At 45.1% G+C, this 18,760-nt stretch overlaps 1 protein-coding gene across 2 annotated transcripts in view; it reads left to right on the top strand.

The window, feature by feature from the left end:
• The window catches only part of EXD3 (exonuclease 3'-5' domain containing 3), a 2,419,489-nt gene that overhangs the window by 1,396,314 nt on the left and 1,004,415 nt on the right, over window positions 1-18,760 (top strand). For both annotated transcript variants that reach the window (XM_086921181.1, XM_086921182.1), the window contains 2 exons: window positions 4,161-4,299; window positions 7,148-7,355. In XM_086921181.1, coding sequence (XP_086777307.1) covers window positions 4,161-4,299; window positions 7,148-7,355 — 347 coding nt within the window. The remainder of the gene's footprint in view (window positions 1-4,160; window positions 4,300-7,147; window positions 7,356-18,760) is intronic.

The following is an 18,760-nucleotide window of genomic DNA, read 5'->3' as shown; positions in this document are numbered from 1 at the left end:
AATAAATCTAATTGGTTGAGGGAGCTTTATCTTTCATCCTTCAGTTCAGGTCTGTCGACCCGAATATCCCTGTGTCTTGAAAAGAAATGTTGTGGTCACCATTACAGGACTCTGAGACTCTGTCTCTGAATCCTGAAAAATATGAAGGGTGCAGGTGGGGGGCACATAAAGTCACTGCCCCCACTTAAGTAAAACTATTTTCTAAACAGTGCATTTTGTTGGAGTGTTCGCGGACACCAGTTTGGCTCAGAAGTCTGTGAATTTACCTCTGTGTCTGCAAACCCTCGCAAGAGCCTGTGAAACCTTGTTGGGACTCCCAAACCCTCAGGAGGTCCAACAAGGGCCTATGAGTCTGTCTGTGTTTGTTAATCCAGTTGGGGTCTGTAATTCCTCTAACTCCCACAAAAAAAGAAGCTCTGCAAATCGTAATCTGTACAGCATGCAGGACGTTGCCACCAGATATTGTCAGGATCAGGTGGTCTCTGAAATAATGCAATCTTTACTTAGCTATTTGCTTCCTTGGTCCCAAAATATTTTAGAGGCATGATTATGTTGAGGAAGTTTTTGGGATTTTGATTAGCCAGTAACCTCATTGTGGAAGGAAGTTGATCTAGTTACTAATTTGGCAAATTTGATATTGCCCTCAGAAACATTAAAGATGTTGCTGTCCTCGCTAGGATTCAAACTTCAGATCCACAACTGTACACTAAAATACTGTTCTGCAGTGGCCTGAATTCTAATTATGGAACCCCATTTAACCATAAAACATAATTCTGGTCCAGTCACTTTACTGTTGTGCACTTCTATCCTCTATCCTAAAAATGTTTTTCTCTGATACAGAAAAAACGCTCAACACAATTACACCAAACTTGGCATGCAAGTAGAACATTATTCACCATAATTCCAGTGTGTTTGCAAGGGCTAAAAAGTAAAAGATATCAGGCCCAAAAGTTTGCAAACATCCATCAACCCAAATTCAAACAATAAATCTAATTGGTTGAGGGAGCTTTATCTTTCATCCTTCAGTTCAGGTCTGTCGACCCGAATATCCCTGTGTCTTGAAAAGAAATGTTGTGGTCACCATTACAGGACTCTGAGACTCTGTCTCTGAATCCTGAAAAATATGAAGGGTGCAGGTGGGGGGCACATAAAGTCACTGCCCCCACTTAAGTAAAACTATTTTCTAAACAGTGCATTTTGTTGGAGTGTTCGCGGACACCAGTTTGGCTCAGAAGTCTGTGAATTTACCTCTGTGTCTGCAAACCCTCGCAAGAGCCTGTGAAACCTTGTTGGGACTCCCAAACCCTCAGGAGGTCCAACAAGGGCCTATGAGTCTGTCTGTGTTTGTTAATCCAGTTGGGGTCTGTAATTCCTCTAACTCCCACAAAAAAAGAAGCTAGCTCTTGGTTGGACGCCCAAGGGACATTTGCAGCTGGGGTTGGGTAGCTGTGGCGGACTGGGCCTAGGGCTTCGTTGCAAGCTGCAGCCAACCCCCTCTAGGCATGGCTGAAGGCCATATGAAGAGGTTGTTTTAAGACCTGGCCAAAGGGTGGGTCCTGTGGTTACCTCCTGCTGCACACCATCAGAGACTTTGCAAAGCGACGTAGGGTATAATTTCATAAAGTTGCATGAAATATATGATCAAAAACTCAGTGGAAAAGAACGAGGGTAAGTGAAGTTATGGCTAACTTTGGTTAGAATACCTTGACATGTTAAAAAAAAAAAAGAAATACAGAAGCTCAATCAAAAGAAAGTACAGTGTGATTGTGAATTAAAAATAAATATGCTGACATTTTTAAGTTCTGGTTTGCTCAACAATCCACAACACGCACATTAGCCGTACAAACCATAACTTGCACACCAACTCTGTTTTATGCAAGGACAAAGGATGCAGCAACGCTGGCACACACTGCGCTGTGCCAGGATTTCACAACACTAGCCTGATATCTAGAACTCTGGTTCACGTGCTGACCTAGGACAGTGTGATGCTGGCTCACAGCTGTTACGTGAAGATGTCACAATGCTACGTGACCTGGAAGTGGCCTCAAAAACCGCTGAGCCCACACCCCTCAGCCATCTTGAACTGACCCAGGGAGCGGGGCTGGCTGTGATCATGTACAAGAGTCAATGATACTTGTTTCCTAACCTACTGAGATGCAAATAACAATAGTGGCAGGCCTGATTATAACCCTCCTCTCGAGCAGAGTGGCTGTTGTGATCATGTTAGGTCACTGTGCCTGAAAGTGACAAGTAGTAAGACTTCAGCTGCTCCCCTAAGTATATGCATTGGCGGTGGCACTGGGTAAGGTGTGTGCAGCTTTGGGGCACCAATTTTGATGTAAATATTTCTGTAGTTCACTGTGTGTATTGTACGAGTGAACAGTGAGATACGAATTATTGAGACTGAAGACAACATTGTGAAAAAAAATCTTGAAATTAGTTTTATCACAGCAGGTCAGTGTGACCACACCGATGCCACAAACCATCAGGTGTTTTCTTCCTCCCTTTATTCCTCATTGATAGGATTTCAATTTGGACCAATCCTTCGGGCAACATGATAACTTTTGTTTTGTTATTCAAGGGAGGTTAACTAGGTTTGTTCCATTAAATTGCTCTCTTCATCCCTCCTCTCTACTGCACAGAGGAAGCACTAATCTGAAGGGAGTCACACATTATTAACTTTCGGGACGCTGTTGGGCTTCCTTGTGCCTAAGCAAATTCTGCTGTCCAATGCAGAAAAAATGGCTGCACGGAATTAAATTTGTAACAAAAAAAATAAATACCAACTTTATTTAGAAATGGTGCTTTTTTGTTATTTGTTGTAAATCCATTCAGCCTTTTTCAAGAAATTTGCATTTAAAGATAGCTTCAGGTTGGGCATGAAGGGATGGTTGGTCCCACAGGAGTTCAAGCAGACTCCTGCCATACCAAAAAAAATAATATAAAAAAGTAAATAGACCATTCTGATTTACTGAGGCAGCTTTTTTACTCCCATCGGTCATTCCAGTACCACAGTACCAGTGCTGATACCGCAACAACACATTATCTGATTGGCTATCTGCAACATTGAAGAAAGTTTTGTGGTCACCATTTCAGGAATTAGATACTCAGACTTCAAGTTGTGGAAAAATGTTCAAAATAAAATAATTATTTTGCGTTGACGGTATCATGGTACAGGCGCCTGTAGTACTGAGGTACAAAAAACCTTTTTTTTTTTTAAAATCACAAGAATCTGGTTATAGACCACACCCTCCAGTCAACTGCGTAGACTGTGTTCAGTGGGGGTAGACCTCCTGCAGTGGGTTATGCATAGGGCCAACCCATGCTGCACAGTGCTAAGGGCTGTGCCCAGCAGTGGGATTGGACACCCTGGGGGGGTTGGGTGCTGTGCCTGTCCAAAGGCCAAACCCTACGGAATAAACCAAATGCGCTCAGCCGAGAGCAATGCACAGCGCGGTTCAGCCACCCCACAGCAGGTTGAACTCGAGGCTAAGCCCTGAAACCAACCTGGCTGAGTACAGCTGGGGTTGGGTGTATGCTTAACTTAGAATATTATAATACAAATAAAACAAACAGAAATTATCAACAACAACAAAATTCCAAAGGTTAAAGTTCCCTTACATCAAATGGCAAAAACAGGCGGTTGTGGTGGTAGCTGCATCTCCCATAGATTCACAGTTTGAGTCCTGCGTGTGATGTTTGCCCACCTATAAGAGCCTGCATTCAATTGCCCAAACACAGTAGAACTATAGAAATATCGAGGGGACTATAATCTTGCATTTAAGCGTGCCCAAAACTCAGAACCCAATGTCTTCATTCTTCCTCTCCTTATCGCACAGAAGAAGCACTAGGGGTATGTAAGCCTCCCATTAATGTTAGGATACCCTCCATTTTGCAAAATATACTATTGTCACTTAGCTAAGTCTGAAAAAAGTGCTGAGCGGTTTATTCTTGTAGCACCCATGTCTCACACACACTTACGGATTCTTTATCGGAAATATTCTGTACTCACATTTGGGACTTGAGTAACTTTTTTCATTCTGTGTGTCCCAGTCCCTACACCAGCAACAATATTGTCATAACTGTGGTTGTAATGTGTCTCTGTATTATATCTTTCTTCTTAATAATTTATTAACACGTTTTCATTTTATCTACACCAGGCTGGATATTGAGGAAAAGAGACCTGATGATTTGGAGGAACGAAAAAGAGTCTATTACCAGCTCCCCATTCCGAGGGAGAATATCCATTTTCTATGCAGTTTGGACGAGATGATTGACTGCAAAAGAGCAGTTTTGAAGGTAGATAGTGGGAAAACCACATGGTGGAAGGCATGAAGGCATTATCCATCTTGAATTCTTTGCATTCTGTCACCATGCTTGGAAGTCGTATAATGATCCCTCAAGAAGGCACCCACATTTGAAGTGAACTGCTAAATTACATTAAGCCCAGTACCCAAGTTAGTGAGGCCCTTACCTGCTGATGTCCAAATTGTGGATTGAGCCTGTCTGTCTCCTAGGAGATTCTGAACAGGAGAAGCAGCTGCCCTGCCCCCACCCCAGGCCAGCAGACCATTGGCTATTCAGCTACCAGGCAAGTCTGAGCCCTCCTCTCACACCAGCCCAGGCCCCTTAAGGCCTTGCTGGGTGCACCCCAAATCATTCTCCTCCATCTTGTGAGTTGCCGCTTACCTGTGCCCCAGATTGCAGTGAGCAGAGTCCAGGAAGTGGTAAGGAGACAGACTAGTGCTGTATCTTCCCAAGACAAAAAGTTGTTTAAAAAACGATTTTCACTTTCTGTGTTTACTGTCTTTGCCTGTGGTTGTTACAGTTAAAATATTTGTAGTTTTAGACTGCCTGTAATTGCATATTTTATCACCTGTGTTGTGTTTTAAACTAGTGGTTTTTCCTTGCCCATTATTGCCTCCATTTAGAGTGTTGAATTGAGAGATTTGCAGTCCAACCTCTGTAGTTTGTCCCTCTCATTCCTTGGTGACAATTCTGTTTTCCCTCCAAATTTCTCCTTTGCTCTGTGCTAAGATCTGTATGTTAAAACAGTGCACTCCCAGCCACCATTTTGTGTTCACAAGCCAGTGAAACCAGCAACAGGGATTTTCTACATCACAGGGTGCTTCTGTGAGCTGTTTAAACTGTGTTTTACTAGGGCCTGTGCACTTTGTTTTTTTGGCCAGCGGGGGGAGTAACATTTTATTCAAACAGTATTGATAGATTTCAAGTTAGTGAGGCCCTTACCTGCTGAAGTCCAAAGTATGGATTGAGTCTGTCCGTCTCCTAGGAGATCCTGAACAGGAGAAGCAGCTTCGAACTCCCTGGCCAGCAAACCTTGCTGAGGTCGCTGGGACCTTATATGGTCTGCTAGTGGTTGGTACATGTCTACACTGATTGGTGGTTGTATCTAGTGTTTCTATTGGATTAGGGTTAATGTCCTCATTGGTTGGGTATTTGAGGGTTCTGATTGGTTTCTTGGTCTGTGATTCAATCATTGTAGGGTTGGGACTAGGGCTAGGGTTAGAATTTCTATTGGAAGTAGGGACTAGGGATTCTTATGTTATTGGTTGTTAGGAGTAGGGTGGGACTAGTGCTAGGTTTAGACTTTTAATTGGAAGTAGCGATTAGGGCTTCTGGTGTGATTGGTGGCTAGACTAGGTATGGGACTTAGAGTAGGGTTAGGCTTTCTATTAGAAGTAGGGACTTGGGCTACCTTTGACATTGGTTGCATGGACTTGTTTTGGGACTACTGGTGGGGCTAGGGCCTTTATTGGATGTAGAGATCAGGGTTTTTGAACTGATTGGGTGCTTGTTCTAGGGCTAAGATTGGCTGTGAGGTCCTGGTCTCCTATTGGTTCTAGATTTTAGGGCTAGTGTTGTAATTGGATAGTGTTTGGGCTAGGGTTCCCATTGGCTGTCGGGGTCACCTGATTGCTAGGGCTCTAAAAGGCCAGGGTAAGTACGTCTCAGCCCGGGCGTCTCAGCGAAGGGCGTAGAGGACAAAGGCAGTTCCCTGTTAAGGGCGGAGAGGACAAGGACAGTTCCCTGTTTGAGCCTGTTCGAGAGCCAGAAATGCTCCCCTTTTTCTCATTTAGCAATACCCAATCCACTGAGTCCTCCCCTCCAAAACTCCTTTTTACTCATCCAAAAGCCTCCTCCTATTGCTAAGACCTAAAAAAACAATTTTTAATTAAATAATCTTTCACTCGTTTATCCCTCCACTATCCTTTTCAATCGAAATTAACAGACTAACATGTTCACTTCTCAAATTCCATATTAAACTATACTAATATACTACCCAAATAACTGAATAACATATACACTACTCAAATTACTTCATATTTTTTACTAAACTAATTTTCAACAGTAATCCTTTGAGTTCTGGAGTGGCGTGCTACTCGCCAGAAAAGTGCTTCAACACCCATCAGGGGTAACAAGTGCTATATGAATGCAAATCTTTCTTCCCCTTTTATCCCTCCGCTATCCTTCTCACTCCAAGTAACTGACTAATATCCACCACTGAAATTACTTCATATTTCACCATATTAATTCATCACTAATCCTTTGTAAGCTTCCTGAATAGCGTTTGTCAACAAGCGCTATATAAATACACACCTTTGTCCTCCTCTATCCTTCTACTATCATTCCAAATCCAAATAACTGACTAACCTATCCACCAATTAAAATGTACTCGCATGTTTCACTATACTAATTCAACACTAATCCTCTATGGATCCCGGAGTAGCGTGCTACTCGCCGAAAAAGCGCTTTGACGATCGTCCGGGGTAGTAAGCGCTATATAAATGCAATTACAATACAATACATCTGTATTACAATCCCTTCCGACTGGAAGAGTTAAACTAATTCAGTGTACTTCTTGGTAAGATGGTTAGTGAATATTAACTGGCTTTATTCAGAGTGTACATGGGGATACATCTCTTTATTGTAAATTAGAATGACATGGGACACGGTGATATGGATAGTATAAAGAAAAGGGGCCTGTGGCTTAAGGTCTACAGTGGGCATTACTCTGGGCAGCATATGTCTTTGTCTGTCATGTATCATGGCGTCTCTTTATTCTGTTCATGTTCCTTTGCCTCTTCACATCATACAGTTTCTCTTACACCTATTTTTTCCACAGCCTGGCCAAGTTGTGGGGGTCGATATGGAATGGCGGCCATCCTTTGGTACCCTGGAGAAGTCGCAAGTGTCACTGATTCAAATTGCAGTAAAAGAGCATGTTTTCCTACTGGATTTGTTGCAGCTCCCGAATGAGGTAGCGGGTGGTGCAAACGAACTTGCCAACTTCATCACAGCTGTTTTCACTGATCCTGCCATCACTAAGCTAGGTAACCTCTACATGGCATACAGCTTGTTCTTCATACTCTGAAGTGGTGGAGATAGAGATTCATGTGATGGAGTGTGGAGTGTGGATGAGGGCGCAAATGTGCCTTTCATGGGGTCCATGACCTTGGGTGGTAGGAGAACTTTCAAAACATTGAAAAATGATTGACTCTTCTGAAAAGTGACAACTAGTGAACTTTAAAAAGTTGTGTGGTGCAATGTCCTCTCCAAATTGCCCTGAGTGAACGATGCAATCAAGCCGGAGCTGGTTTGATGGGTGTTGTGGGTCTTCCCTGAGGAGATATGGATAAACCAGTTTAAATTGTTTTTGAGCATGTTTTATATTCTTTGACAAAAACTCTTTGGTCCTGAAGGAACACTCATACAATTTTTCAATACTTTAATAGTGTGCCAAGCAAAAATAACCCTCCACTAAAGGGGTATCTATTCACGTTATGTAAGAAAACTTTGAAAAAGTGGAAGGAAATCGTTACATTTTCAGCTTAATTTCCTTAATCTCTGGCTAAAAAGCTAGGAAACGAGTCTATAGCAGCAACATTAGCACACTTCTTAGATCGAGTCTACCAGACAGCGCAAGCCATCTGGTTGCAAAAGTCCTATTGTTGACGTTCTATGAACTTATAGGGGCTTACTGCCCACCCATTGCTTACTATTGGTTGGCTTTATTGTCACTCATTTTCTTGCTTCTTCGTCAATGTCTTTCCTTGTCCATCTTGTGTTATCCTTTCCCTGCAGCAAAGCCTCTTTACTATCATCTTCACTGGTCGACTTCTGTCCTTCTGCTGCTCAGGGTTTTCTTTTTTGTTAAGCACTTCATCATAGTGCATGTGTTTCCACGTCTTTCCCTCTTGTTTCTCTTTCCTTCTCCCCTTGCCAAATATCCCCATGCTCTTTGTTTGCACCCCCCCTCGAGTCTGCTCCCTCTTTATCCCATATACTTTTTCTTCTGCTCCAGGCTTCATGTTGCTCCTATATGTGCTTCTCCTCGCCCCTTATGTTGCTGACTCCCACATGTGCTTCTCTCCCCTCCCCATGCTGCTCTCTCCCTCGTCCCCATTCCCAATACCCGCTGCTTCTACCAACCCACTCCTTTGTTGCCCCACCAATCCTTGTGGCATTATTTAAAATTCTGCATTTTAGGATCTTCATTGACAGTCATAAACACTGAATAATTCCTCCTACAGCGCTGACTCCGGAACACAAACTGTGACACTGAAGGTTGTTTATCAACAGTGTCCATACTGCTGTCATCCCAAATTAAAATTCAAGTTCATCCTTTCAGTTTTTGACTCTCATGCTAGCTATGGCGAAACAGTCCAAAGGTTCCTCAAGGAAAAGAGATGGGTTGTGAACTTAGCAATTCCCATATTAATGTTTGACCCTTGTCAAGTCAGCACTTCAACTTTTAAAAGGGACAATACTTTACCCCTGAATTGCTGAGGCTTTTTCACCCCAGTGCTGAGCCCCTTTTTGACTATTTGGGAACGTTTGCTCCTAGGTTTCCATAACTTTTTTTCCATGTATCAATGACAAATGTGTACCCTTTTTTCCCACCATTTGGAATTCTAGGTTTGCAGGTGTTCTAGGACCTTCTCGAAGTCACCAACTCCACACACTTCGAGGTCTTCCAAGTCCCAGACATCATCACAGGGATGAGATCTCTCCGAATCCGTTACCGAAGGGGACTCCGGCCCTGTCTCTGAGGGCAGTGACTCCACCAGCTCCGAGAGATGTAACGCCTCCACCATTGCCAAAGTCAACCACTCCACCTCTGGCTCTGGGGTGCCCAGCGCTTTAACCGGAGACGAACTAAGTGCCTCCTCGAACGGTTCCAGAGCCTGTGGTACCAGATCAGACTTATCCCGCTTTTTCAGCCCCGGTATCGGATCCATCGCATTACCCTACTGGTGCGCCTGTTGGCCCCATGGGTCTGTTTGCATATTCCCTGGGAAGTTTTCCACCTCACTTTGCCAAAGCACCGCTCATGCCTTTCATGCCTATGGCTCCAGTGAGTTGGGCTCTTCTGCCTCCGAGGTTGTTGGGCTCTTCTGCCTCCGAGGTTATCTATTTTGTTGAAGTCTTTGGAGGGTCCAGCTTCTCTAGATGGTTCATCCCAGGCATCATCTGGTTCTGAAGCGGCACCAACTTGACCAGCTTTGACTCCTGTGGGGTCTCAGCATTACCAGTTTGCTCTCCATGCGTTCAGTCTTACTTCCGCACTGTGGGTCTTCACAAAGGTAGTGATGGCAGCTCATCTCAGAAGGATGAGGATTCCTGTTTTTCCCTATCTGGATGACTGGCTGCTCAAAGCAATTTCATCAGAGATGGTGCTGCATCATTTTCAGGTAACAACACAACTGTTCTTCAAGTTGGGGTTTTTGATAAATGTACCCCAATCTCACCTGGTGGCCTCTCAGCACAATCTGTTCATAGGGGCAGTACTGGGCACTACTGTGAGCTGTGCCTTCCAGCCTCTGCAGTGGATTCAAGACATCAGGCTATGATTCCACTTTTTCAGAATGGAGCAGCTGTTCCAGTCCTGAAAGTCTTGCGCCTGCTCGGGCTGTTTGCTTCCTGCATACTGTTGACCAACAATGTACAGTGGCATATGAGGGCCCTCCAGTGGTGCCTCCCCAAAAAGTGGTTGCAACCTAACGGAGATCTCGAAGAGGTGATAGGAATCTCCAGGGACACTGCTGCGGATAAGCTATGGTGGAGTGTTTCAGGCAATCAGTCTCAAGGGGATCCGTTTCAACCTTTTTCTCCGATGACCACAGTGATAATGGATGCCCCATTCTAGGATAGGGATCCCATCTGGGGGATCTGGAGGTCAAAGGTCTTTGGTCTCTAGAGGAAAGATTGTTGCAGGTGATATGTTTGGCTCTCAAGGCCTTCCTTCCCTTCGTGGTCAGTCAGTTCAGGTCCTAACGGACATCACTACCGTGATGTGGTATATCAACAAACAGGGAGGAGTAGGGCCGTATCTTCTCTTCAAAAGGTGAGGAATCCACAGGAAGATATTCTGTCCAGTAGAAAAAGCTTTACCGAAGATAGGTAACTTGTTCTTTATTACCAAAGTTTTGTCATTTTTCAAAGAGTTAACTCATTTTTTCTAATTGTTTTGCTTTCAACCTACTACCAGTTTGTAGTGGAAACTGAATGAAACTATAGATTTCTGAAACATAGACATAATTCTGAATTCAAAAAGAGGTAATTTGTGTAGATCTCTCAAGGTTCTGCCAAAGAAACTAACTGTTGAATTAAAAATATATTGAAAATGAGTAGGTGAAAAGATAATTTGTCGCAACATTTTAATTTGTAACTTCTTGTCTCAATGGCTGATTTACAAAAGCAATATGCTATTACGTCCTCTAGACTTTTCTGGTTGCTGGGCTACTTAGGGTTTGTATGTTGTACAAGAGCCCGGGGTACCCAGAGCCAACTACTGATCTGCTCCTTACAGTGGTTTCCCATTGTGTACTGAGTATAGAGCAATTCATGTGGTAAAATATAAAGAATGAAAAATGGGTGTGAAAAAAACCTATGCCTTGTGTGGCTCTTACAAGGTTTTCTTACCCAGAATGTCCTGCAAACCTCAAACTTAGCCTAAAATCACGAGGACACGAGGAGTCCCATTTACCCTGATTTTATCCGTTCCCGTTGCAGGTGCAAGACCCAGCAACACAAGTGGGGTAAAGTTTTTAACAGGATGAGTTGGGGAACGCTGGCTGGTAGGAATTCTCAGGATCTCTGTGGATTCCTGAAGTTTACGTCACAGAAATGCTTGACAAATGTGTGATTTTAAGGCAAAGTTTGAGGTTTGCATGACATTGTGGTTGAGAAAATGCTGTGGGATCCATGCAAGCCTTACCACCCTGAACTCCCGGTGATGCTTAGTTGTCAGAAATGTTTGGGTCTTGTAGGTTTCCCCAAGTGGCGGTCTACCCAAGCCCAAAAAGTGCAGCCATCCACCATGGCAAGTGGGACTATATTGGAATCTAGCCAAACTCTCTTGGCCCATAAGTAAAAACTACACCCAAAAGAATCAAATGTCCTCTTGCTTGCCATTGGAATGAGATGTTTTAGTCCACAGGGAAGCAGACACACTGTTGTTGCTTTAGGGGTGAGGTTGTGGCCTGATGTCTGGATGGAGCAGACCCACCCCATTATTTTATTGGATTTTTATATATATATATATATATATATATATATATATATATATATATATATATATATATATATATATATATATATATATATATATATATATATATTGTTCTCCAACTTGAAAAACGGCAGCGCCTCTGCCCGTTTTCCCAGCAAACAACAATAATCGTCCCGAGTCAGGCTTGTAGATTAGCTTCTTTTATTTTGCCATCAAAGTGTATATATATATATATCGAAATCCACAATCCTGCAGGCACGGGGACTCGAACGAACACCAGCACAATGTGTATATATATATATATATGTGTGTATATATATGTGTATATATATATATATTTATGTGTATATTTTTTTTTCTTTCATGCCATTCATTCCTGAGTCAAATATGGGGCAAACCCCATTTCTTCCCTCTGACGAGGACAAAATATTTGTTTGGCCCTTTTGTGGTGGGAGTATGGGCCATGTCCGAACTGCTAAAATATTGTTGGGTTCCTCAGGAGCAGTACCTTCAAGAAGTCCACCTTCCAGCAGCCTTGACTCAAGCTCAATTGCACTGAGTATCAAAGTGGCTAGACTGGGGGAAAGGGAGTTGAGAAGGGTACTGTGGGTAGGGAGACCTGGAACGAGACGTTGTCTTCATTTAGTCTTTTCCTGAAATACCATGTAAACTTTGGAACTGTACCAACATGGGTTACATACCAAAAGCTTACCTGTAAAGGAAAGCAGGTTAGATATGGAACAGTAGTCCCTCTCATAAACGTCTCCACAAAGGAATGGAATTGATGTTCCTAATAAACCTCCAAAAATAAAATCCCAAGCATATGAGTATGATTTACAGTATGCGGTCGGGTGAGGATCGAATAGGTAATACCGAGCGGGTTTACCAATAGGAACAATGTTTCCACGAGGTGATCCTGCCCTCGCCTGAGACCATGAAGTGCAAGTTAGCACCTTTACATATGCAACAATAAGATACTAAATCGTATGTATGCAATACGCATGTTTATTAATTAGCAGCGTAAAGACATTATATTGAGACAAATTAATTTATTTATTTAAATATAGGAGTGGAATATACAGGGCTGGACCCTGTATGGTCCTGATGAAAAGCTTGGGGGAGCTTGAAACATGTCGACCACTGAACACTGATCTAGCCCTAACTTAAGGCCAGATAACAGTGTCACCCCTTTTTAGTATACCAAACTAGGAGCAGAATAAATTGTTGAGGCCCACTAGCACGGTATTTTTAATCACACACCCACTCCACCATCACCACACTTTGCACCACACATAGCCCGTCACTATAACAGTGCTCCTGCGTAGTCCGCCTAGTCGCAGCACGCCCCTTTTCGTAGAGAACTGGGAAGCCCCAATGATGAAGCCGTGGGGAAACCCCGGTGAGTGAGGGGGACTATAGAAAGAAATTTTTCTTTCTCATTTTTGCCAAACACTGTTAAAATTTAGCAGTTACCATACACATAAACTAGGTCTCTGAACCCCTTACAGGAGTTCCTTTTTTTCTGATATAGACTGGAGGTTGACCTAGTTTAGTTTACCCTCCTTCTCCCCCTTCTCTCTAGTTATGATTTACATTTGACACTGTTAAGAATCACAGTGTTAATTCCAACACAGGTTTTATAAAGCACATTAAGTTTCTTATGCGAATACCACAAAAGAGCATTTCAACCTGTAATGTGAAAGTCAAATATGCGCATACTCAAAAAAGTGCTACAGGGCTATGTGCCAATGTTCGATATTCAAAAGCTCAAGAAAGCGCTTCAGCGCAATAACTCAATGTTCAAATATTCAAATGCTGAAGAAAGCGCTTCAGCGCGATGTCAATGTTCAAATATTCAAATGCTCAAGAAATGGCTTCAGCGCTATGTGCCACTGTTCAAATATTCAAATGCTCAAGAAAGCGCTTCAGCGTTATATGCCAAAGTTCCAATATTCAAATACCCAAAAATTACTTCAGCGCGTTGTGCCCATGTTCAAATATTCAAATACTCAAGGAAGCACTTCAGCGCAATGAAATATTCAAATGCTCCCAAAAATGAGCGCTCAAATTAACTTACTCGTGAAAGTCACTTAAATAGCCAAAAGCAGCATATTGCTCCTTTCACGTTGCTATTGTGTAAAATAGAAAGATCCAACCTGATTGTAGTTAGCAAAGGATCAGCAAGATCAGCAACCTGCCTTACGTCTTAAAGAAACTCCTCACTGCAACCGGAGATCTGCTGCTGCTCATGATCAGAGTTCTCAATAACCAGCAAAGACAACAGGGTGTGGCCCCTATTTAGAGACCTTCTCCAGAAGTTTCTAGAAGTCAGTTCTGATGGATACATCTGCCAGTAGATTCCTCACCTTGTGAATATCCCCCTGTGTCAGCAATATTCGGAAATTATTTTTGTAGCTTTGCGCCGACGTGGACGATGTCACAGAAGCACTGCATCGCGTGCGGCTCGGCTGATGTTACCAACTCCATAATAGGCCCACGTTGGCGCAATGATATCAGTTCCCTTTTTTCCATGTCGTCGAGGCTAACGGTTTTCGAGGGATCCTCTATAGCTTTGATAGTAACTTTGTTTATTGTATCGCTTTCTGCATTCGATATGTCATCAAAGAAGACTGGATTCAAGCCGTGTGGTGAATGCGGGAAAATGATATCAATCATGGACCCGCATGAAGACTGCGTTTGGTGCCTGAGCTCATACCATGATGTTCAGGGGTGTCCATCCTGTAGGAAAATGAATCACAAGGCCCTTCGTGAGAGAGAGGCGAAGCTCCTGGTTGCCAAGATGAAAGGTAAAAAGGACAGGAAGAGCTCGAGGTCGCGATCGAGGCGGTCGAGGTCTCGTTCGAAGTCGCCCTCGAAGTCGCCATCGGGGCATGCTTCCAGGTCGACTAAAAATAAGCATAAGAAGAGGAAGCACAGTTCACGACACCATTCTGGGAAGGATTCGGATTTGAGACCAAAGTCGCCGGTGAGAAGACATCGTAAGGATGATGTATCTCCTCCTCCAGAGGTTCTGGATCGGGAAGGTGAAGCTACGCCCATGGAGTCGCCGGAGCATTCACCGGCTCCGTTGTCGAATTCCCCTCTCCGGCGCCGTCTTGATCTCCAGCTCGAGAGGAGGAAGAGTCTCCACTACCTGAGGGTTCGACGACTCTGACTCACCAACCTGAAGACGAGGTGAATCCAGTGCCTCCTCGAGAGCAGCCTGTGGGTTCATACCCTCCTTTTCCGGGCCCAGGACAAGACCCTACACAGTTTTTAAACGCTATGTATGGTGTCTATACAAGAGCCTGATACCGCTCTGGAGCACCGGCTGGTCCCATGGTTCCGATGGCATTTAACCTGGGAGACCCCCAGTCTTATACTCCGGCGCCGTTCATGCCATTTATGCCAGCTTCGACACCGCCTTGGTATTTCTCGGTGCCGCCGAAACCTTCGACGTCGATGCCTTCATCACCGGCACCGAATCCGGTCCGACCTCGAGAACAGCGGCCTGGTCCACCGGCTCCGAGCTCGACGCTGGCTCCGTTGGAGTCTATTCTGAATCCACCGACGCAGCTCCCGAAGGAGAGGTCGAGGCGTGAGGCTCAGCGACTTCTGGAGGAGCAAAGATACCGAGAAGCGGAGATGGAAGAGGTTGAGCTGCAGGAATCAGAGGATTTCTTTGATGACTTAAGGGAGGGTAGTGGACTGGAACTGTCTCCGGATTGGGAGTTAGCATCTGTCACGGATGCCGCTTCTAAAGATGTGGCTCCATATCACGTTGTCATCAGGAAGGCGGCGGATCTTTTGAATTTAACTCTACCTACTGTAGAGTAGAAGTCGAATATTTTGACAGAAGTCCTCCACTCTCCGTCTTCTGTTGTAGAACCCATGCTTCCTTTCAATGAGGCTTTGACGGAACCAATTCTAGATGTGTGGAATAGACCTCTTACAGCTCCTGCTGTTTCAAAAGCTGTTGCAAGAAGATACAGGGTGGCTCCTGGTGACCCAGGCTTTTTATCTTCGCATCCTTTGCCGGAGAGTTTGGTACAGGCTGCCTGCTCCAAGAAATCCGCAGGTGCTTTCCCTCAGGTGCCTGGGGACAAGGAATCAAAAAAGCAGGACCAAGCCGCAAAGAAAGTCTTTTCATCGGCGAGTATGGCTCTCAAGTCAACAAATGCTACATGCCTCTTGGGGCGTTATATCCATTCTTTTATGGATTCTGTGAAACAGCTAGTTCCTAAAATTCCATAGGAGGACATAATTTTTTTTAACGGGGTGCTTGTTGACACTCAAGCTGCTGCTCGGCAGGTCATCCAGAGTAGGTTTGACACAGCTGACTCGGCGGCGAGAGTAATGGCATCTTCAGTTGCCACCAGAAGAGCGGTCTGGTTGAAGTCTCCGAATTCTCTGCGGATGTCCAGGCTGCCTTAATGGATCTACCTTTTGATGGCTCGAGCCTTTTCGGAAAAAAGGCTGATGCTGCGTTAGAGAGATTCAAGACAGCAGAGCTACTGCCAGATCCTTGGGTTTACAATCCAAGGGAACTGTTGGCAAAAGGTATAGGGGTTTTGGGAGGACCTCCTTCCGTCCCTACATGCCGACGCAACGGCAGCAACAACAGCAAAATCCACTCTATAAGTCATACAGGGGCAAACAAAGAGCTCGTCCTCGAGGATGTCAAGCTTCCTCCTCCTCCTCCTCTTCCTCTCCCCGACCCCCTCCAACATCAGCAAAGCAGCCCTAGATCCACCATTCCGGATCATGCGGGTCCTGTGGGGGGTCGACTTACCTATTTTCTACGAGATTGGGAGTCGGTCACATCGGACCATTGGGTTCTCAAACTGGAGGATGGATATGCTCTTCCCTTCCGGGAGTTCCAGCCGAATTACCCTCCTTGCCAAGGGTTTTGCTCGGAGGACCACCTGCTACTCCTGCAGGAAGAAGTCCTGGCACTGTTCAGAAAAGGTGCGATAGAGGTGGTTCCGGAGCAGGAAAGGGGTCAGGGATGCTACTCCCGGTATTTCCTGATTCCCAAGAAGGATAGCAGACTTTGACTAATCCTGGATCTCAGGGTCTTGAACCTCTTTCTGAAGCAGGAGAAGTTCAAGATGCTCACCCTTGCGCAGGTTATTCAAGCGCTGCTGGAATAAGACTGGATGGTGTCGAACGACTTGCAGGATGCATATTTCCACATCCCCATCTTGAAGTCGTACAGAAAGTATCTCCGTTTTACGGTGGGATTGCAGCATTTCCAGTTTGCGGTCCTTCCGTTTGGTCTTACTACTGCGCCTTGAGTCTCCACCAAGGTGATGGTTGTGGTGGCGGCACATCTCAGAAGATCAGGGATACCAGTTTTCCCTTATCTGGACGATTGGCTAAACAAGGCAGAATCTACAGAGAAGGTGCTCCATCATCTGCAAGTCACAACTCACTACCGAAATCTCACCTGGTGCCCTTCCAGCGCAACCTGTTCATAGGTGCTGTACCGGATACAACTGTGTGCCGGGCATTCCCTCCTCCTCAAAGGACTCGCGAAATACAGGAAATTATTTCTTTGTTTTACAATGGAGCAGTCGTTCCAGTCCTGAAGGTCCTCTGTCTGCTCGGTCTGATGGCTTCTTGCATTCTGTTGGTCAACCATGCACGCTGGCACATGAGGCACTCCAGTGGTGCCTCCGCAGGCAGTGGTATCAGCACAACGGAGATCTCAGGGAGTCAGTGAGGATCTCCAGAGAAGCTGAAGCGGATCTGTCTTGGTGGAGCGTGGAGGGCAATCTGTCTCAAGGAAGGCCCTTCTGTCTTCCTCCGTTGGTGGCCACAGTAATAACGGATGCATCCACTCTAGGGGTGGGTGCTCATCTGGGGGATCTGGAGGTCAAGGGTCTTTGGTCTCCAGAGGAAAGGTTGCTTCACATCAACCTTTTAGAGTTGCTGGCAATACGTTTAGCGCTCAAGGCCTTCCTCCCTTCCCTTTGCGGTCAGTCAGTTCAAGTCCTGACGGACAACACTACCGCGATGTGGTATGTCAACAAGCAGCGAGGAGTGGGGTCGCGGTGCCTTTGCAGAGAGGCTCTGCGTCTCTGGTCCTGGGTTCAGAACCATCGGATTTGTCTGTTGGCAAATCATCTGGCCGGAGCTCTGAACGTGCGTGCAGACAGTCTCAGTCGGCAGTTCTCAGCCGATCACGAGTGGAGGCGTCATCCGGAGGTGGTTCGTCACGTCTTTCGGACATGGGGGACTCCTCGGTGGACCTATTTGCCACTTACGAGAATGCTCACTGCCCGTCATTCTGCAGTCTCCAGTATCCGATGCAGGGAGCTTTGGGGGATGCGATTCAGTTGAGTTGGGACTCGCAACTCCTTTACGCGTTTCCTCCCATGCCCTTGATTCCTCGGGTTCTGAGGAAGATTTGCCAAGATCGGGCCCAAGTCATATTGATCGCCCCGGATTAGCCAAGAAGACTGTGGTACACAGATCTTCTCCACCTCTCCTCGTGCCCGTCGCTCCGTCTTCCTCTCAGGGCAGATCTCCTCTCTCATATGGAGGGGCAGGTTCTATACCCCCACCTCCAGACCTTACACCTTCATGCCTGGAGATTGAACGGGGCAACCTGAATTCTTTTTCTCTCCCACACGATGTGGTGTATGTCATCTTAAAAGCCAGGCGTCATTCCACCAAGTCTATCTACTCTTACAGTTGGTCCAAATTTGTCTCTTGGTGTGGGGAGAAATCCATTGACCCTTTGAAGTCTTGATTTTCTGCCATTCTTCAGTTTGCGCTTTCTTTGGCTCAGCAAGGGTTTGCTGTAGCTACAGTGAAAGTTTATCTTTCAGCTTTGTCTGCATTCCTTTGCCTGCTGGATCAGCCGTCCTTATTTAAATCTCCTATTGTTTTAAGGTTTCTAAAGGGCCTTACAAATAAATTTCCTCCTACTCCCTTTATTGTGCCTCAATGGGGCTTAAACCTTGTACTTACTTTCTTGATGGGTTCTCCTTTTGAACCTTTGCACAAGTGTCCCTTGAGACTGTTGTCTTTTAAAACGGTCTTCCTTATTGCGATTTCCTCAGCAAGGAGGGTAAGTGAGCTTCAAGCTCTTAGTTCAAGGCCCCGTTTCTTGGCCTTTTCTTGGCCATTCATGCTGAACGAATGGTACTGAGGAGGACCAGGGCTGCTTTTTTGCCTAAGGTGGTAACTCCCTTCCATCTAGGGCAGCCCGTTACC

Source organism: Lissotriton vulgaris, chromosome 5 (assembly GCF_964263255.1).
Source record: "Lissotriton vulgaris chromosome 5, aLisVul1.2, whole genome shotgun sequence".
NCBI classification, from domain to species: Eukaryota; Metazoa; Chordata; class Amphibia; order Caudata; family Salamandridae; genus Lissotriton; species Lissotriton vulgaris.
The sequence above is the reverse complement of the archived record's forward strand: the minus strand, read 5'-3'. Positions and strand labels throughout refer to the sequence as shown.